The sequence below is a fragment of the Barbus barbus genome (assembly GCF_936440315.1).
Source record: "Barbus barbus genome assembly, chromosome: 29".
Lineage (NCBI taxonomy): Eukaryota > Metazoa > Chordata > Actinopteri > Cypriniformes > Cyprinidae > Barbus > Barbus barbus.
Genome location: NC_136757.1, coordinates 10,664,931 through 10,686,263, shown reverse-complemented (window position 1 = coordinate 10,686,263; position 21,333 = coordinate 10,664,931). Strand labels below are relative to the sequence as shown.

Below are 21,333 nucleotides of genomic sequence, written 5' to 3'. Positions count from 1 at the left end.
AGTAGGTGTGATCAATGCACGCGCTGAACGAAGAATCAACATTACGTCAAGAGTCAAGACAAGCCCACAAAATGTTTCCTCATCCAATCAAATAATTTAACCAATCCTGAACTACGCAAAACCTTGTGTAAAACATGAATGAGAGTTAATTTGTGTTTGAAATAGTTAAACTACCTTTATTAATTAAATAAATGAAATTGTTTTGACGAATCTTTTTTTTTATGACGTTTATATAAAAGCTCTATTTTTCCTCCCCCACCCCACATGTAAAGGCTAGTTAACGGTAAATGTTGCTACCTATAGCATAAATGTTAAAACATCAACAAAATGTCCAAAAGAAAGCGTGGAAGTGATATAAGAAGCTTTTTAGTGAAGCAGCCACGCACAGTAAAGGCCATTACACACTGAGTCCGAATTTTTCGTCCGAAATTTTCGCACGTTGAAAAATAAATACGACCTCACGTTGTCAATCACGTTTGCACACTGCCTCCGAAATTGTCGTCCGTCAAAAAAAAATCGGATCGGGTTCGATTTTTTTGCGTTTTTCGCATCCGTATAAAGCATTTTGAGATGCTTTGAGAAGGTGTTTTGACCATTCAGAGCCACCGTACAAAAAAAGCCACAGCGAAAGCCAAAATCCAAAATGGTGTCAGACAAATTAATACACTTTGTCTTGCAGCACAGAGCACTTTATGACAAACAAATTGCGGAATACAAAGATACAGAATATAAAGAACTGCTGTTGCCTATTTTTTTATGCCTGGCGCGCACCTTTCCGATGCCGCAGTTCGGGGTGCGTGTGTGTGTGTGTCTGTGTGTGTGTGTCTGTTGGTGTATCCATACCTCAGACAGCCTCTGTTCAGGATAAATTGGTTGACGGAAATTGGTGGTCTTCTTTTTAATATGTGGATTCAGTATCGCTAGCAAAGTATCAAACTGAGGCACTGACATCCTGAAATAAACTTTGAATCTCTCGGGATAATCCCGCAGCTCTTTGATAAGGAGGTGGAACTCTCCTTCCTCTCTGCGCAATCTAAGGATTGGGTGGACCCAATATTTCCTTTTTCTTTTTCTTTTTTTAAAAAGAGAGAGGCCAACAAAATCATCCTCACTGCTTGAAGACATTTTGTATAGTTTTGCGAATTCTTTCGCAACGGATTAATTAAAACGCATTGGACTCAGTGACAATACTTGACAATACGTCACGACTTACTTACAGTGTGCAAGGTCTCTGTGCGTGACGAATTTTTAAGATTGCGAATGCGAAAAAACGCATGCGAAAATTTCGGACTCAGTGTGCAGAGACCTTAAGACTAAAATACAGTATTAACATTGTAGACTACAAATAAATTTTAAAAGAGGTACAGGATCTGTAGACTAATTAATTATAGGGAAAGGAAACTACATATCCCATGACGCATATCGCGTATCTCGCGATAGTTTCACAACGAGACTTAATATTAATCTTTGAGGATGTTGAAAAGCTTCTGACCGGCGGAAAAAAATGTTAAATGAATGAATTAGATTATGAAGAGTGACGATTTGTAGATGGTGCTTTTCCTTTAATACATACCTTACGCAATCTATTTTTCAGTTACTTTTTAAAAGTGGTGGGGACAATATCGAGCCTGGTAAAAAGTGGTGGGGACATGTCCCACCCGTCCCACCCGTAAATTACGCCTATGATCGCCATGTACGTTCTTTTATTATTTGTTTATTTGAAGATCTGCCAAAAAGGCCAGCAGGATCCCAGAGAAAAAAAAACAAACAAACATAAAAATGTGATCGTAAAAAGATTATTGATATTTCACACTTCTTTAATCAGCAACCTTTTCAGTTGTTAATTATATTTTTTTTATGTTTAATGGGCTTACTGTAAAACGCAATTGTGATGTGATGAAATTATAGCAAAAGAACAAATTTAATGTCCACACACTGATATAACAGCTCCATAAAAAGTATTTATTGCAACGTTTCTGTGTAATATAACTGCACTCTTTTAAACTTTTTTTTAAGAGTGGGTCTGATCGTTTATCAAACTGAAACCACGGGCAATTAATCGATAATAATAGGCTGATTAAAAAACACTTTATAGGCACTTCTTGTTTAATGGTATTTATAGACATTAAAAAAAATCATAAAAATATAAAATCAAATTGTTTTCTGCAAACTCCACCACTGAGGTGATTTTCGTGTTGCTTTACAGTATCTTTTTGAAATAATTGCATATTGGTGATTTTTTTTTTTTTTTGGTGAAAACAATTTGATTTGATCCTTTTATTAATTTTTTAAATATGTCTTTGTGAGGTAGTAAATAGCATTGGTCATGAGTTTGATAGGCCTATGCAATTATTAAAAAATGAAGCAACATAGAAATCACCACAGTGGTACTTGGGGAGTTGTAGAGCAAGAATCTGTAAACAGAGTTTGCAGAAAACAATTTGAATTTATCTTTTTATGAATTTTTTAAATATTTCTATATCAATGTAAATAGCATTTGTTATGACTGGTATGCAATTATTAAAAAATTATACAGTAAAACACCACGAAAATCAACTCAGTGGTACTTGGGGAGATGCAGAACAAGAATCTGGTGGAAAGTTTTGCAGAAAACAATTTGATTGTCTTTTTATGAATTTTTTAAAATATGGCTAAAATCTTTTTTTGTTGTTGATGCAAATTTGCTTCCTTCATCCCTGCATGTATAATAAAATGGTCAGAAAATAGTTCTTACAAACAAAATACCATTTATTTGATACTGAGGTTTCCTAAAGACGATTGACCACAGTCATCCCAAACGACGGCAGCTCCTGATCCAGCAGGCGGAAGAGCATGGCACATTTGTTGCGTTGAGAGATGTTGCCGAGGGAGTGATACAAGCGTGCCTGTAGGTAGTGTATGTCTCTCATACGCTCTTTACAGTCAAGTTGAGAGAAATACACAGCTGCCTCATCCAAAGTGTGCACAGATAGTTTCACAGCTGCAGGAAAGAAACAAACATGACAAACATGAATTATGACATGAATACAGTGAGATGGGTGACAAACATGACTCGGGCAGTACCAGTCAGTCTGCGTTCCTTTGTAGCAGCTCCTGCTAAAGCCATCTGACAGCGAGCGGCCAGAAGCAGAGCTCTTCCCTTGTCTATCAGAGACCCGTGAGCCAAAACCGACTCCAACACGTCCTGCACCAGTACAAGAGCCTGCTCCGGGATCCCCAACATCAGCTGTGAAGAGAGATGATCAATATCAGACACTCCTAGTGGACAATTGCACTCTTTCTTCATCTTTTAGAAACAACAAACACACAGGTGTACATAAAAACACTTCAATTAATTCTCATTTCAATGAGTCTTGTATGTTGGTGTACCTGTGTAAATGCCAGGTGTAACAGCGTCTCTGAGGTCAAGCTCTGCAGGTTGTGTTGTCGTGACAGAGCAAGAGCTTGTAAGAGTAACGGCAGAGCTGTTGCAAAACCAGATGAGTCCCAGTGAAGTTCTGCAGAGGCCAGCATCACCCTGCCACACAAACACACTGAAAAGTTCAATATAGACAAGAGAACAACTGCATGTTCAACAATATATCAGCAATTTAAAAATATACACTACAGGTGCATCTCAAATTATAATATTATGGAAAAGTTCTTTATTTTTTGTAATTTAATAAAAAAAAAAGCAAACGTTCTTATATTCATTGCACACAAACTGAAATGTTTCAAGAGTTCTTTTGTTTCAATTCTGGTAGTTATGACTTACAGCTTTGGAAAATTAAAAATTCAGTATCTCAAAAAGTTCGAATATTTTCTCAAAGATCAATCAAAAAAAGACTTACAAAACAGAAATGTTCAAGATCTCCAAATTAGGTTTAATTATGCACTCAATACTTGGTTGGGGCTCCTTTTGCACGAATTACTGCTTCAATGCGGCGTGGCATGGAGCGATCAGCCTGTGGCACAGCTGAGGCATTATTGAAGCCCAGGTTGCTTTGATAGCGTCCTTCAGCTCATCTGTATTGTTTGGTCGGATGTTACTTACCTTCCTCTTGACAATAGTTCAGGTCAGGCGAGTTGGCTGGCCAATCAAGCACAGTAATATCATGGTCAGCAAATCACTTGGAAGTGGTTTTTGCACTGTGGGCAGGTGCTAAGTCCTGCTGCAAAATGAAATCAGCATCTCCAAAAAGCTTGTCAGCAGATAGAAGCATAAAGTGCTCCAAAATCTCCTGGTAGATGGCTGCATTGACTTTGGACTTGATAAAACACAATGGACCAACACCAGCAGATGTCACGGCGTCCCAAATCATCACTGACTGTGAAAACTTCAAACTGGACTTCAAGTAGCTTGGATTCTGTGCCTCTCCACTTTTCCTCCAGACTCTGGGACCAACTGTCAAGTCAGTAGTCTTCCCCATAGTTCTGGTTGCATGTTCTAAACTAGCTCAGGAGGTACTCATTATTTATACTCAAAATTAATGAAACTAATCAAGCTCAAAATGGAATATTCTAATTTTTTGATATTCTGAATTTTTTATTTTCCTAAGCTTCCTTCTGAAGTCATAACCATCAGAATTAAAACAAAAAAAACTATTTCAGTTGGTGTGCAATTAATCTAGAATATAAGAAAGTTTGCTTTTTTAAATTAAATTACGAAAAATAAAGAACTTTTCCATGATGCTCTAATTTTTTGAGATGCCCCAGTATATTGCCTTGAACTTGACTGGTCTGCAGAAATCCAAGTCCTAATAGAAGAAGGCAGAAGGCACTTCCAAAAATGTGGCAACAAAGATGGAAACAATTCATGCATTTAAAAATTGTATTTCCATCTCTGTTGCAGCAGTTTTGGAAGTGTATAAAATTATTGTACACAAATGTACAAGTCATTGGTGTTTGGTGATGAGTTTTTGGCTCACAGTCTGCATTTAAAGTCACACCACAGGTGTTCAGCTGGGATTAGGACTTGGCTTTCTGCAGACCAGTCAAGTTCTTCCACACTGACTGAATCAATCATTTCTTTTTTTAACCTTGCCTTATACACTGAGGGCCCTGTCATGTTAGAATAGAAAAGGGTTCCGTCCAAACTGTTGCTATAAAATTCGAAGCATGCAATTCCCTAGAATATCATTATATGCTTAAACATAAAGATTTGTACTCATGGAAATGACTAAAGTAGTCAAACCTTGTTCATTAGAAGGGGGTGTCCCAATACTTTTGGCAATATAGTGTATATATGAACGGTCCAATAAAAATGATTCATTTTCCATTTTTCCTAACATACATTTTTTTTAAATTACAGCTTTTTTTGTTACAATTATAAATATTATATTGCCAGCAATAATTTGACTGAAAAGTCAAACGGAGTTGAATCTAATATGATCACAGAGATTTCATAAACACACACCTGATAATCATCTCTGTGTTCTTGCTCTTCTCACACTGCTGCTTCAGCTGCTGGAGAACCTTAGAGGCTTCAGTCGATCGATTCAGAGCTTTCAGCAACTGCGCTTTCCTGAACAGACAAGCACATTAGCAATCACTTGTACATTTGAAAGTTTTTTGTTTTAAAGTCGTGACGTATTGTCAAGTATGGTGACCCATACTCGAAATTGGTGCTCTGCGTTTAACCCATCCAAGTGCACACACACAGCAGTGAGTAGTGAACAAATCCACACACACACACGCACACCGTGAACACACACCCGGAGCAGTGGGCAGCCATTTATGCTGCGGCGCCCGGGGAGCAGTTGTGGGTTCGGTGCCTTGCTCAAGGGCACCTCAGTCGTGGTATTGAGGGTGGAGAGAGCGCTGGACATTCACTCCCCCCACCTACAATCCCTGCCGGCCGGGGACTCGAACCCGCAACCTTTCGATTATGAGTCCGACTCTCTAACCATTAGGCCACGACTTCCATGTTTAATGTTAGCCTATTAAAAGAGTATAAATCTGCAGTTATCTACCTGTACAATCCCTCAGTACTGTTTAAGGCAGAGATAGCTGTGACATGGGGTTCAGCCAAGTGGTATTTCCCATCATTCATAGCCTTCTCAAACTGAATCTTTAGATCACACAGCATCCAGAGCTGTTAAAGAGAGAGAGAGAGAGAGAGAGAGAGAGAGAGAGAGAGAGAGAGAGAGAGAGAGAGAGAGAAAAGAAAAAACATTCTTAATTGGAACTGCTGCTGATCAGTACTTGAGCAAGTCTGTATTTTGTTCAATAGGTTTACTTTGGCATGCTGGGTATGAGGAGGAAACTGCTGCTTTAAGTGTTTCATGATGTCACTCACAACAGCATAAAGGCCCTGAAGATGAAAAAAACATGCTAAAATGTAGCATATAACATATATTTAAATTCATGTAGTTGTGTGGAAGTTCAGGTACCTGCTCGGCATGGAGTTCAGCCAGATGACAGAGAGCGATGGCAAAGGCCTCAGTGTTGTTCTGCTGCACACTAAAGTTCACCGGCTCCAGACTGTTCATGTTCAACAGAAGCTGTGCCTGCTGCCGTGCCATAGTGCTACAGAGAACACAAATAAATTCTGCTTAAATAACATAAAACCAAACTCTGCAGAATGGAAGATCTTACAGTCTGTTTAAAGCAGGGTGTCAAACTCAGTTCCTGGAGGGCCGCAGCCCTGCAGAGTTTAGTTCCAACACACGTACCCATCTAGGCTGAATCCGAAAACTTAGGCAGCTGACTTGCTGCCTTATGAGGCAGACTTTGCAGGCAGCATTTTTGCACAAAGGCACCTCACGAAACTGATTTCAGACAGGCTTCTGAGGCAGCGCAACGGTTTAATGATCAACAACAAAATAGAACGAGTTTTGGTGATAACTAAACTAATATTTAATTACTATAATACTAATTGCTCGCTAGAAATAACATCCAAAGTGCAAGAAGTTAATCAGAAATATACATTTACACACAAACTAACCACCAAACACAACTTTCAGATGCCATCTTTAATTTTTAGCTCAACCGTCACGGAACGGAACGCACAGGATTGTGGGACATCAAAGGCAGAGAAGGATACAGCTATGCTGCCTTCAAAAATCGATCAGATGAAGGCATCTCATGAGAGGGGAAGTGAAGCTAACTTTGGATTCGGACGTGCCTTGATGCCTTCCTACCTTGGAATGTGTCCTCCGAAGGCAGCATTTTTCAGTTTTTGCATGCAGACCTAGTTTTCAAATAAGCCAGAAGGACCTAATTAGCTGGATCAGGTGTGTTTAATTAGGGTTGGAGCTAAACTCTGCAGGGCTGTGGCCCTCCAGGAACTGAATTTGACACCCTTGGTGTAAAGACTGAATGCATCCAGAATCTGCGTTATCTGACCTTTTGCCATACATCCTCCATATAGATGTGGTCTGTGCCAGACTGATTTCAATCAGCTCAGAGAGGCTTTGCTTCCAGTGCATGATGTCGGTTCCTCGCAGGGCGTCCAGCAGCTTGTTGGCCGGCATGCCCTGTTTTGCTCCCTGCTGGACCAGAGACTGAATGCCTAGAGATGCCAAATACTGCAAAACACAACAGGGAGTGTTAATTATTTACTTCATGGTATAATGACCTTGGCTTGCAAGAGATTAAAATGCACTGGATTGTTGCTAATACCATTTCTTATTGTCTACTGAAGGAAACAAACATGGCAAAGAGTAAAAAAAAAAAAAAAAAGTTTAAAAGGATCAATTGAAGAGTTACTTACAGGGAGACAAAAGTGAGCTGCAATTTTCACAGAATCTTCAGTTAATACCACACTATCAGATCCTTTCATCTGTTCCAGTGTGTAGAGCCAACTCTAAAATTAAGAAGAAAAAACTGTAAATTGATATATATATATTTTTTTTTCCTTCAATGATTGCGTATAATATATGCAATTGTTAATCAAATGGGAGTGATTAATAAATCCCTTTGCACTATTTTAAAATGGAAAGTGGATTTTGCATTATAGGGATGCATAGTATGACATCAATTATTGTCTAATATTGCAGATTTCAAATTTTCAATAAAAAACAAAATCAGTATTCATGCTCATTTAACTTATTTACCAGTACTTTGCTGTCATCTAAATCTCAATTAAAGCATAATTTAATTAAATATTCTAATTATTTTTAACTATTAATTTTGAAAATAATTAAATATACCATACAATTTAATATTAAATATTTTATTTAAATTTACAATCTCTCATATTTTACATTATATTGCTGTGATTCACTTGTCGCATTTAAAACACCCGATTTTAGTATTTAGTGTTTTATTTTAAATTTATTTAGACTAAATAATATAGAAATTGAATACTGACTATTTACTGGTTAGTGGCCATGAAAATAATAATCAGCTTATCAACCTGAATTTTAATAGCGATGCATCCCTGCTGCATATATCAATAGTGAAGAAGAACAAAGAATCTGTTCCTACCAGACAGTGTTGAAGACACACGTGGTCATTTGCTTCCTGTGCAATGCGGATTGCTTCCTGCAGAGCCAAATCAGCCTGTTGACTGCACAAACACAAGCACAGAAAGCAGTTACAGTTCAGCAGCTAAAATTCTGTCTGCTCCCTCTTTTCCCACCAAAAATAAAATGCTCCTGACGTAACGCAGTGCTCTAAACATAATCTGGACAACTAATACACACTAGTGTCCGAAGCGACAATGCAAGGTTGCCAGATTCAGGACAGCATAGCGCAAACTGCGGCCATAGCCTTCATCTCCGTTGCTCTTTCCTTCTCCACCGGAAAGAATGAGGCGGTCAAAGTAGTGCAGGAGGCTGTGAGTGGAGATGTAGATATCCTGCACTCGCATGCTGTTCAGATAGCTGAGGTAATGCTGTGGAGAGACAGACTCAGATATATTAAAACAAGATTAAACATCTGTTTTGTGAAAGGAAGAATTGCAGCTTACAGCTTCAGCAAAGTCAGGATTGAATTTGAGAATGTTGTTGAGCTCGTCCTGTAGTTTAGCCGGCGACATGGCCTTGTTTTCATCGTTCTTAAGGAGGTATGCCTGAGAAGAAGAAAAAAAAACATGATTATAATTAAATGGAGTAAAATGTGTTAATGAAAGTCAAGCCTCTTCTAGGTTATAATAAACCAGGGTCAGAAATTATTCAGGGTTTGGGGCAAAAATGCCACCCAAATTCAAGATACTGACGCCAAAAGAAAAACTGTACCTGCACAATAAATTAGATAGATTATGACAACAGTCAAATATAATAAGGTAATCATAAAAATTGCCCTAAGAAGGTTAAAGAAAAAAATGCACCCCACTGGAAATCAATTCCAGGGTGCAAATATTGCCCTTAATGGAAAAATTAATTCCTGACTCTGTAACAAACCTGTCGTGCAAGAAAGAACTCTGCTTGTTTCTGAGATAAAGGACCTCGGGTCTTGTCAGATCTGATGAAAACAGAAAATTAAACCCTCGTCATATTCAGTCTAATTCAATTAATACAGCCCTGATTGCACTAATAACACAAGTAACATGTTATTCCTCTGACCTCAGCTCGGACTGGTGTAGAGATGCTGTGTCCAGCTCGTCTTTGTCTATGCGGTCAGTGCTGGGATCTTCATTGCTCGTCAGCTCCATGTCTTCAGCAGGCAAAGCGGACGGTTCGGGCTGATTGCCACGATGGCAGTACTGCTGCAGGGACTTGTACAGCTTATACACCTGACTGAAGGACAGTTTATTGTAGGCCAGCAGCATCTGACGCATGAACAGACCTAGAAACAGAGAGAGAAAGTGATCAAAGGTCTTCAGAATAAAGTTCTTCTTAACTACTATTTTCACATTCTAACATTTATTGAAATTAAGGATACTCTGTATTGCCAAAATAGTTCTTAAATCTTTTAATCTCACACATTTTACATTATGAATATTTTTCTATTTAAAAATTGGTATACATATCTGCCTTATTAAGTACAAGTATGTACTCATGAGTATGTAAAAAATATTATAAGAAAATATTTTTAGAATTTCTTAAGAATAACTGCATTCTTAAGGCCACTGAACTTTTTCTGAATCGTCATCCTTTCCTATCAAAATGCTTGCAACGGATGCAAAAAAATCGAACCTGATCTGATTTTTTTAAAGACGTAAACGTGATTGACACAACGTGAGGTCTTATTTATTTTTTAACGTGCGAAAATTTCGAACTCAAGACCTTTACAAATGTCTAATATTATAATCTAACAACTTCCTATACTTTTTTTTCTTAATATTTGTGTGAATCTGGTCACAGAACTCTTAAATTGGGAGATGTGTGATAGGAATGGTGGTTATGGCCCTGAAAGAAACACATTCATACCAACAACACTAGTTTTGAATGCCTCCGAGTCACTGAAAGCATTGGGAAGGATAGTAAAAAAGTGCTCCATATCCTGCAGTTCTCCATCAGCCATTAAAAACAACCTGAAAAACAGAAGGCCATGGTTTATTTATAAAATATTCATCAAATTAAATCCGACTAAAGCCGAACAGTTCTTTATACCTGAGTTTAACAGCATTGGCCATGCGAAGACAGCACTCCTCTACCATCTTCAGAAACTGCTCTAGAGTCAAATCTGGACCCTGGTCATCACAAACACAAATCAAACACGTGCTCAACATGTGTGTGAAAATAAGCGTTCTTAATTGTATTGAATTGTTATTTAAATGCATGACACGAATTTCAGTAGAATAGTAGTTAACACAAATGCTTGTATGCACATGCATCAGCAAGCCAATATGAATATTATATAAATATTAAAGACGTCAAAAAGTACTGTATTTAATATACATTTAAACGACATTACTATTACATATTTAAAATACACTTTTAGTGAACTTTAACGGACATGCAAGTATTCTAGAGTAACGTTATACTCAAGACCGTTAAAGAAATTATTAATCATACCTGTTGTAAAGGTAGGATGAGTTTGTTCAGGAGTCTTCTGTCTAGAAGCGCCATTGGTTTGGTTGTGGACATCTCATAGAGTAAAGATAATACTGCAATCTTGTAAGGAGTCACCCAATCCTTTATACCGAAGATATTGGCATGAACAACACCATTTGTCATCATGGGGTTGAAATACAAGCTTTCATGCACACTGGCCATGGCCTCTCTGGACTTATATTCCTCAAGGATCAGCAAAATGAGGTGTATCGGTGCAGTAAATTATATAGTTTAATAACGACGGTAACTGTGCTGTTTTGGGATAAGCTAAAATAATCTATCCTACATTATATTGCTAATATGGTAAAACATCAACGGCGTTTCAAATGCAATAATGGCAAACCTTTCTTACATGTGGAAATCTATAATAATAGCAACCGCTATGTTTGATGCGTAAGGTTAGTAATCATAGTGATCATATTCATGTGGATCATTTGCTAACAACCTGACGGAGATATTTCTTCAAAATACCCTCCAGTTCCGTTCACGTTTCAGGGCGCGGTGTAGAGCACAAATGAATCGATTATGTTCGTATCAATGAGTGGCTGAACTATCAACACGGATCGTTGCGAGTCTGATCGCGGTTGAATGAAACTCGAGACCCAAGTCCGATGTGGATGAATCGTTTAAATCAGCTTTTTTAAAATCTGTTCAATAGAAAAATGCTGTTACGTTTTAGTACGCGATGCAGAGCGCCGATACATCGATTCCCGTGGGCGACTAGAGAACAAACTCTGACAGCAATGTTTTTATTTATTTGGCTACATATTGCTTATTACAGTTGTATATACTTATAACTCAGATAATTATATAAATATTTCTGAGACAAATAATACCTGAGATCAAACGATCATGCTAAACTTATTAAAAAAAAACAAAGCAATTCCATTCCATGCGCAATAGAAACTACTCTCATGCCACTGCACGAACTTCCGCAGTACTAGTGGAGGTAAGAGATGATTGGCTGTTTGTTATTGCGTCACAGGATTTCCACCGCTGTGATTGGCTGAGAACGCTTCATTACAGTTGCATAGCGATCCTGGTGCGACTGAAGCTGTTCACGAGCGATGGCCAGGCTGCCTTAACATACAGCTGGGTGACTCCCCGCGGTGTTCTGGAGTTGCTATGAAGGTACAGTCATTTCTCATCATACTCGTTTAGTTTTTAACTTGTTTCTGTATTGGCTGTGTATCATGCTAGCATTAATAATCTGCTGCCTTTGCTATCAGCTCGATACCAACTGATTTCCAGTTTAGCAGTTCATGCATATTTTGCACTGTGTGATTTTGTGCATTGATGACATGTCTTAATTATGTATCAGTCAGCATCTAGCAGTTAATATCATTTATGTGTTGAATGTCAGTGTTCAAGTATTAGATGCAATGATCATTAATGTGGCTGTTTGTTTGTATCTCTTCATTTGTTGGGAGGTGAGACCCAGCAACAGGACCAATCCTTCACTGTGCCACACAATGACACAATTGGGAGTTGATTATCATGCTGGCTCCCTATGAAAATAAAAACACCATGGTTACTCTCTGTTGAGTGTCACTAAGAGCTCTGGCTGCAGTCAGAAGTCATTTAAAGCACACTAATCTCTTGTTATGGCTTAGTCCTATTCCCATCCCTTTCTAATGGGATTGATCCCAGTCAATGGGAACTATTTCAGAGCAGGGCATTCTGAATGACCTAGAAAATGTGGGATAATAAGGCACAGCAGCTCAGATTTACTATTGTTATCATGCACAATTGCAGTTTTTACATGTTGGAGAGGTGTAACCATATATTGTGTCACAATATATTTAATTACAAAAATGCAATAAAATGTATTGTGGATAGCAACTATATGAATCAGCCAATTTAGTTTACACTCATTTTAATCTTGGCCCTTATTTACATATAAACAAAGATTGATGCACATACAAAGAGTGCATCAAATATGAAATAAATAAATCTAGAAGAGCAAACATTTGAGCTCCCATGTTTAATAAAGTTGGCATGAAATGGAAGTCCGAAGTAGTAATCGCCTTTTCTCCCCTATTATAAGGGAAATTAGTTTGAGTAAAGATTCTCAAGGTGCATGGGTTTTTAAAAAATGTGTATGAATAAGTGATTTATAATAATAAACACTGCAATAATCTATTAAGAAGAATTGTCCATTTTGATTTCACAGTGACTTTAATTATTCTTAATTACATAAAATGCATTAAATGATAAAAATATTAAACTTTTTCAGTGTATGTAGTCAGGGACAGAGTGTAAACATGTCTAATCATGAACATTTTTATTCTGGTTATAATAAACTACCTATTGTTAACTTTATCATAAGTCTTTGAAGTAACCATATCTTAAAAATTATCATTTTAATTTCATAAATTAACTATTTTAGCTTTGTTTAAAATGTTAAAATGAGAGTATTATGTCATAAGGTCAGTATTGTGTACTGAATAATGACTTGGGTATGTTGTTATACTCCTACTCTTAATAGAAGCTCAGAGGTTTGAAAAAGACTTATTGAAGATCATTTTCTTTGTATGTTTTTAAAGTCTTTTGTTTTCCGTGCAGGCGGGGGCCTCGTCCATGTGGGCATCATGCTGTGGTCTGCTGAATGAGGTGATGGGTACCGGGGCCGTTAGAGGGCAGCAGCCAGGTTTTGGGGCAGGTGCGGGGCCGTTTCGTTTCGCTCCCACTGCAGGATACTCCACATACCCGCCCACTAACTCCACCAGCACCAGTCTGGTGTGTCAGGCCTGTGGACAAGCCTTCTCTGTCTTTAGGAGGAGGGTAGGGAGACCTGCACACCTGCCACTGCCATTCCATCGCATTTGCTTTGCACATTAATCCTAAAAACATTTATTAGTTTAAAGACGGCATGAAACACTTTGACAAACACGATTTTCTTTGTTAATGTTGACATATGTCCTACTAAATCAGGAAGTTGGGTCCATGTTGACAGGCTTGTACTTGTTTTAAACAAAACTGGAGTCATAGCCTGACAAAAATAGTTAGTGGGTGGTATTAAGGAAAGGGATGTTTTCATTCTGTATATAATTTGATTTGACAAACATTTCTATACTACCCTGCATGCAAGACGAATCCTCAGTATTTGGGCCTATTTTCCATAGAAGAGAAAGACTGCATTTTTCAAATCTACTAAAAGTTTGTTTGATCAATTTTAGGAATATGGTAACTCATATAGATCTAATTTACATGGACTAAAATGCAGAAATCTTTTTTTTATTTTTGAGATTAAATGAAAACGTATTCTAGTGAAAGGTTATAAATAAATGCTGATTTTTTTTATTGCTTTCCCGTAAGTAGGACTTAAGTACATCTTTGAAATATGGTTTAAATGTACTGCTGACTGTATCGAGCATTTATGGTAAACTAAAATTTGATGTAAATTCAATTGTCTGTCATGTATTTATATGTATTTGTAATTGTACAATTGTAATGATGAAGTTGCATTTTAGTACATTTTAAATCTATTTACTTTAAATGTAACATTGAATAACACACTATAGTTAACATTGCAATTACTTTACCATTATAACCTTGCATTTTGTCCTTTTGATTCAGTACATACTCTCTTTTTCTCCACTGTAGCACATCTGTTGTGACTGTAAGAAGAGTTTTTGTTCGCTGTGCTCGGTACTTCAGGAAAACCTGCGCCGATGCACGACTTGTCACCTGCTGAAGGGCACTGCATTCCAGCGTCCCCAGCTCATGCGTCTGCGTGTTAAAGACTTGCGGCAGTACCTCACGTTACGCAACATTAACACTGATACCTGCAGGTACTTTTGCACAGACATTAGAAAGTTAGCATTATTAATAATTGGGTATATTATGTAAATATTGTTAGTGTTTTTGAATGTTTAAAATGTTTTCTTAGGGAGAAGCAGGACCTTGTGGACTTGGTGCTTTGCCATCAAGGGGCAGAAAGTGAGGATGATCCAGACACACCCTCTCTGCAGTCACGCCCCCTGTATAGCCCACCACCTTCAATGGAAGAGCCCACTTCCCATCTCTCAGCACTCTCTCCAACTCAAGGAGAACCAATCAGTTGGAGCAACAGCAATCAGGTGTGTCCTGTATACATTTGGAATAGGTAGTGATTTGTCTTATTTTAAAAACTTTTTAATAACTTTTTTTATTTTCCTCACTGTATTTACAATAGGATGAAATATGATATCAAACGCCACTGCCTCTTTTTGTTTTCATTTAAACATATTAATAGCCACGGAAATGTAGTTCATGCACGTTACAATGAAACAAATTATTATATCAAACAGCATTGCCTCTTTTCATTTTCATTTTAACATATTAATAGATTAATAGAATAATAGACTAAAGACCAAAGATTACCTGTTAGATTTACCCAAAGCGAATTATATCTCATGTTTAACCACTACAGAGACATCAGAACCAGCAGCAAATAAATGTGAGAAGGACTAGCCGAGGTTATGCTCCTCTCAGTGGGATACATGAGCACTGAGCACCCGGTGATCGCGTGGAGCTCACTCAAAAAATATAGTGGTTGAAATGCAATGCTGCATGAACTCAACCAATCAGCATGTTCAGCGCCCATTTCCCGCCCCCGAAAGTTCTGGACCTTTGAAAAAGTACTACCTCACGAGCAGGGACTTTCTGAGGGGCAAATTTGTACCCGGAACTTTATTTAGATCCCCGTTCCTGCGGTGGAAACGGGGCTTAAGTATTTCGATTTGCAGTTTTACAATAATAGGACTACTTGTATAGCAAAAGTTATATAGTAATAGAAAAAATTTAATTGTTACGCATGTATAACTGCACCTGTTTCTGAATATTTGCTGAATTAAGTGCTGTCAGAGTTTCCAGTGTTGGCAGCTCCATTAAATTAAATATATAATAAACATTATAGCTTGACTGCAGGTTTAAAAACAGTGAAATGTTATAATTAAGGAAATTAAACTAAAAGGCAAAATGAAATATGTCTAATTTGGTGATAAAAGATAAACATTGGACCTTATGAAAAAATAATTTAATGAAGACACATACCTCTGTGCGTTCAACGCGCACTGTTTATAATTTTAGAATCACGATAAAAATGTCGACTTTCATCGTGAATCTAAAATGAGATTTTCTTCAGCAGTTCTCCTCACAAAATGAAATTCATTTCAAACTAATTTTAATAACACTGTGTGAGCAGGGCGGGTAGACAACATAATCAGATATTAGATATTCTGTATGGTGATTATTTGTCAAATTTGTATTTTTTTCACATGTCACTGAGCCCTAGTTTGGAACAACACATTTACATACATTCCAGAATACAAATGTTCTATATGCACTTGACTCAAGCTTCCTATTTGTGTCTAATGAACTGAAAGTAATATGTTTGTTTTTCCTTAAGTTACATAAATGTTTGTATTACATTTGATTAATTTAATAACTAAAACATTGCACAATTGAAATAAAATTGAGAAATGTTATTTTTCTCTAAGATGATAAATGTACAGCACTAAATTGAGCATGCAACATGACAAAACCATGTGACTATAATAGCATAGTGCTGTTTGAAACTTAATACTTACTGTTTATGTTCCTGAGCATATGCTCAGATACCAGAGCAGTATAGTATTTCATGTGAAACATGGCCTCTTCCTCAGCTGATCCAGGGTGCAGAAGTGTAACATTAGTTCGTTTTCAAAAGGCGTGTGGCAGAACTGGTTTGCACACTGTTGGCTTTGGAAGTACACTTCATTCCATTTAAACCTCTATTAACAAAAAAACTGAAATGATGCCAAACTTGAAAGATGCTTCTTGCTTGTTGACTTGTGGCAGGAATCCTTGCTAAAGCTGTAGGGGCTTTGCATGGAGCTAATTATACTCTTTCTGTTTAAACATTCCTTGCTGATAGGATATTGAGGACTCCACTTCAGTCTCACTCCTTAACCTTGACCAGACAGAACACACGCCTGAGGTGAGTTAAGTCACTAAGTGAAAACTGAAAGGAATGACATGGTCATTTCCGGTAATTATTGACTATAATAATTTCTGAAATTGCATTGACAATATGACTATAATGTATTTTTACCATCAGGTTAGTCCTCAGACGCGGCGGCGGGCTAGAGCTTCTCTGTCAGACCTGTTGTCTCTTGATGACGTGGAGCAGCTGACCGTACGGCAGCTAAAGGAAATCCTGGCGAGGAACTTTGTGAGCTTCTCCGGCTGCTGTGAGAAGTGTGAGCTGGTGGAGCGTGTCAGGAGGCTTTACCGGGAAAACGAGGACAATCGCAAATCTAGTGAGTGCTATATACAGAGCTGCACTTACATTGCCGCACATATACACAACACACAGTCTAAGATTAACTTTTTTACATAAATGCCAACTGTATGTAAATTGAATAATAATAGAAAAAAATTATTTACAAATATTCTTAAAAAATATTGTTCCTAAATAAAAAAAATTAAAAATGTTTTATCTTTTTGTCTGTCAGTGGAAAATGTGAGCAACCCCATCACTGCAGGTAAGAAATTACATCACAGTCTGACTTAAAGTTCATACACTGTAAAAAATAAAATTGAGGAAACTTAATCAAGGCAACCAGCTTCAGCAGATTTTTTTAGTTTTCTCAAATTTTTGTTATATAAACTTAAAACAACCATTTGAGAAAGCTCAAAAATCTGGTTGCTTTAAAAAGATGACCAAACTTAAAAAGTTTTTTTTTTTTTACAGTGCTGTAAAAAATCAAAAGTTGAGAGAACTTAAGGCAACCAGATTTTTTAGTTTTCTGAACTTGTTTTAAGTTTATAAAACTTAAAAGTTGAGAGAACTCAGAATCAGAATCAGAATGAGCTTTATTGGCCAGGTATGTTTACACATACGAGGAATTTGTTGTAGTGACAGAAGTTCCACAGTGCAACAGAAAGACAGCAACAGGACAGGACACAGATAATAAAAGAATAATATACAAATAGGCAATGTACAAAATAGCAAAAACACAATATATAATATAGACAATTATGTGTGTAGAGGTCTAATATGTGCAAATTTGAAATGAATAAAAAAAAAAATAAGTAAATGTTGTGAATGTATAATAGAGTTGTGTGTTCCGTGTTTTATTGTCAAGTGTTCATGAGATGGATTGATGAGATGGATGAACTCTGAAAAAATCTGCTGAAGCTGAAAATTGCCTTTTTAGGTGTAGGATTTTTATTGATTTCATTAATAATTAGCTTAGGTTTTACCAGTAAATTAAATAGATTGTTTAATTATTTAATTCATAGCCGAATCTAATAGCTGTGCTTTGCTCCTCCCACTTAAGTGGTAGCTTATCCCCCTCCAATCTGCAATGGCGGAATCGGAGGTAAGGCTTGCGATTGGTGGAAATGTTTCCTGGTCACACCCACCGGTGCACTGAAGTTTGTGATATCAATGCACTTTAAACCCCTTCCCTGCATGGCCACTGCCAGATAGCATGTACTCTTAAAGAATAAAGGAAAGAAATATAGTACCATTCTTTATTCTGCAATAAATTATTAATAATGCATTTTACTGGTATGGTTAATAGTCATACAAATGTGATGTTTTACCCCCATTATACCATTCTATCTGTGCCCTTCATCAAGTATTATGATGTTGTATAACTAGGGTTCAAATAAATTGCACAATGCAATAGTTGGGACGTAGTGATGCACCAAAATTATTTATTTTTTAACCGAAACTGTGATACAGAAAATAACATTTTGGTAATTAAATTTAGGTAATTTAGTACGTGAACTCTGTATGCTATTCAGAAAGTCATGTTCACAGGTAATAAACTAGATGTTAAAGTTATTTCACTCTAACGAATTTTACATTCATGCTATTAAAGCATAATTTTTGGTCACAGTAAAGTGTGCCCACTAGTTTGCTGACCTTTTTACTTTTACACATTTTGCGTACGAAATAGATGCTGACAGTCAAAACACTTCATCGGAGAAACGCTAACAGTTTCAAATAATGATTTCGGTCCTCCAAAAAGAAAATTAGGTTTTCTTTTTGCCATTTCGGATGAATATTTTTGTTGCCATAATTTGGGTGCATCACTAGTGGCATTCAATTTGAGTGGTGGCCATCTTTGATTGTGTTTGGTTCATCATACATGAAATGAACCCATTGATTAAAGTCCAAAGTATACCTCTGTGTTTTTTTTTTTTTTTTTTTTTAGGCACACAATCAAACGCTCAGCCTTTCATAGTACTCCTTTTGACAGCGTGCGTGAACGCAAGTGCTCGACATGTGCGCTACAAAGATTCAGCCTTGTCCAGTGTCAATGCTTTTTCTCTTTAAAAGTTATGAGTGATAAATATGTATTTATACATGTTGTCCTGGGTTTCTTTTCCAATTGTATAAACAAAAATATTTACTGCAAAAAATAAAAATCTAAGTGCAAAATGTGTAAAAATACTAAGTATACTTTGGGCTTTACTCAAGATCCTGTCCTTACAGAGAGATTGGCACCTATAGTATTGATATCTTTTTCTTTCTTTTTTTCCCCCCTCTCTCTCTCACTGCAGATGGTTGCAAAACCCAGTTATCAAATGACGACAACCTGTGTCGCATCTGTATGGACGCGATAATTGACTGCGTGCTGCTGGAGTGCGGTCACATGGTCACCTGCACTAAATGCGGGAAGCGCATGAGTGAATGCCCTATCTGCAGACAATACGTTATCAGGGCTGTGCATGTTTTCAAGTCTTAATACTGCTGGGAGAACATCCCATCCCGCTCCACCTGCGGACCATTTTGCATTAGAGACTCAATGAGGACATGCTCAGCAAGTCTCCCGTCTTTACATCGGATCAGTGAAGAAGATAAAATTATCTGCTTAATTTTTCATGAAGTTTCAGGAAGCCTTCAGACAGTGGTCGGCAATGGCTTTGTCAATAAATGCTTCAATAAAAACATTCCACAAGCTCGTTAAAGAGGCTCTGTAATCATATGCAATTGTTTAGCAGCAACACCTCACAGCCTTGCCTTGATGTCCTACAGCTTTGAAGACATTCTGCTCACCTGTTACATGCGAGCACTGTGAGAAACTCAAAATAATGAGAATTACTCAAGTGTGTTCATCATCATGCGCCATAACTCAGGATCTGAATGTTCCTGTTCTTTTATTTCCATTTTTGTTGCAACATCTGTGAATGGGCTTTTGTTTCCCATTTGGATTGTGTAGCCTTGTGTAGATTTTTGACCAAAGTTTTGGAGTTCCTACAAGTTACATTGTACCTCCTTTTAACTTGATACTGGTACCATTCAGTCAGTGATTTCATAAGTGGCATAATGAACATGTTTTGTGGCACACAACAGGTCATTCTTCTCTGGATTCAGCAGTCCTCTGTTTTTTGTTTGTTTAAACATATGACTTCCTTTCTTTGTCAAATGTCTAAGAACATTTGCTAGTTTCTCAGTCACCACTGTTCTTTTGGGTCATGCGACACTGAGTATGTGACTGGAAAATCAGCCTAGAAACCTGTTGTTAAATCAGTGTAAGTGGTGATAAATGAGAAGGGATAGAACTGTTTTGTATGCAAAGTAGGACCATAAATGGGCACAGTGTAACTGTGAGTCAATCTAATTCGAAAATGTGCATTTTATGTATGTGCAAAGTAACAATAACTTAATCAAAATGCACAGTGTAAAACAAGAGGGATGATTTAGGTGCCAAATATGTATTCCTCTGTCTTCAGTTGCTTTTCCATTATTGTTAGTACTTGAATTGATGTGTTTAAGTTGGAAAACCTTAAAAAGAAATGAAATGAAAATAAGGACTCCACTTGAGAGAGAGATGCCCATACAAATGATCTACCCATATTTTGTAGCCATTTACTCACTTCTGTGATAAACCTTATTAAACGCTGCATCATGGCACATTGCATAGCGCTGACAAATGAATGCTTCACTCAGACAGCACAGCAATACCAGCCTTTCTTTTTGTGTGGCATTTTAGATTATAAGGGATTCATGTAATGTTATGGTGTAAATTCAGATTCATTACATTCTTGTTTAACCTTGACATATCTTTTATTCCTATGTATATGCCTATTCAGATAAGTTTATTTTTCTTAAAAAGTATCTTGATATTTGTTTCTTCAGTTGCTGTTTCTTTAATATAGAATTAACAAGACGACGCAGTATGTATGTTCTTAGGTACCCTTGTGGTACTTCAATAAAAGTGCTAAGAAAGATTTGTACTGCATTGTGATTCTTAAATGTCAAATTTTACTTTCTCATTAAATCGGTATGAAACCAAAGTTTTCTTTTTGAACATTTCTACTTTTTCACTTGTATGCAAGATTACGAAAGTAAAATGGTTTACCTATGGCTCTTAACATTGAAAATGGTCCCTGCTTTAAGCAACAATTTCAATTTCATATTTAATCTAAT

At 37.1% G+C, this 21,333-nt stretch overlaps 2 protein-coding genes across 4 annotated transcripts; one reads left to right on the top strand and one right to left on the bottom strand.

Moving 5' to 3' along the window:
• Window positions 1-1,942: 1,942 nt before the first annotated feature.
• On the bottom strand, window positions 1,943-11,864 carry LOC306849894 (anaphase-promoting complex subunit 5-like). Its single transcript, XM_079385268.1, has 17 exons — window positions 10,884-11,864; window positions 10,479-10,558; window positions 10,296-10,399; window positions 9,489-9,711; window positions 9,327-9,387; window positions 8,894-8,995; window positions 8,628-8,818; window positions 8,410-8,491; window positions 7,694-7,786; window positions 7,327-7,508; window positions 6,372-6,507; window positions 6,218-6,292; window positions 5,952-6,073; window positions 5,396-5,503; window positions 3,370-3,517; window positions 3,064-3,226; window positions 1,943-2,980 (listed from the first exon to the last, which is right to left on the bottom strand). The coding sequence occupies exons 1-17, from the start codon at window positions 11,082-11,084 to the stop codon at window positions 2,769-2,771; spliced, it is 2,283 nt and encodes a 760-aa protein (XP_079241394.1). The 5' UTR covers window positions 11,085-11,864; the 3' UTR covers window positions 1,943-2,768.
• Window positions 11,865-11,917: 53 nt separating this feature from the next.
• Window positions 11,918-21,276, top strand: LOC306849753 (E3 ubiquitin-protein ligase RNF34-like). 3 transcript variants are annotated; one of them, XM_079385034.1, is made up of 9 exons: window positions 11,933-12,053; window positions 13,488-13,706; window positions 14,529-14,716; window positions 14,815-15,004; window positions 16,822-16,884; window positions 17,005-17,206; window positions 17,402-17,431; window positions 18,230-18,271; window positions 19,464-21,126. In XM_079385034.1, the coding sequence occupies exons 1-9, from the start codon at window positions 12,048-12,050 to the stop codon at window positions 19,646-19,648; spliced, it is 1,125 nt and encodes a 374-aa protein (XP_079241160.1). In that variant the 5' UTR covers window positions 11,933-12,047; the 3' UTR covers window positions 19,649-21,126. The 3 variants fall into 3 exon arrangements, with proteins under 3 accessions (XP_079241162.1, XP_079241160.1, XP_079241161.1); XM_079385035.1 differs by lacking the exon at window positions 18,230-18,271 and having other exon boundaries at window positions 19,464-21,276; XM_079385036.1 differs by lacking the exons at window positions 17,402-17,431; window positions 18,230-18,271 and having other exon boundaries at window positions 11,918-12,053.
• Window positions 21,277-21,333: the final 57 nt, after the last annotated feature.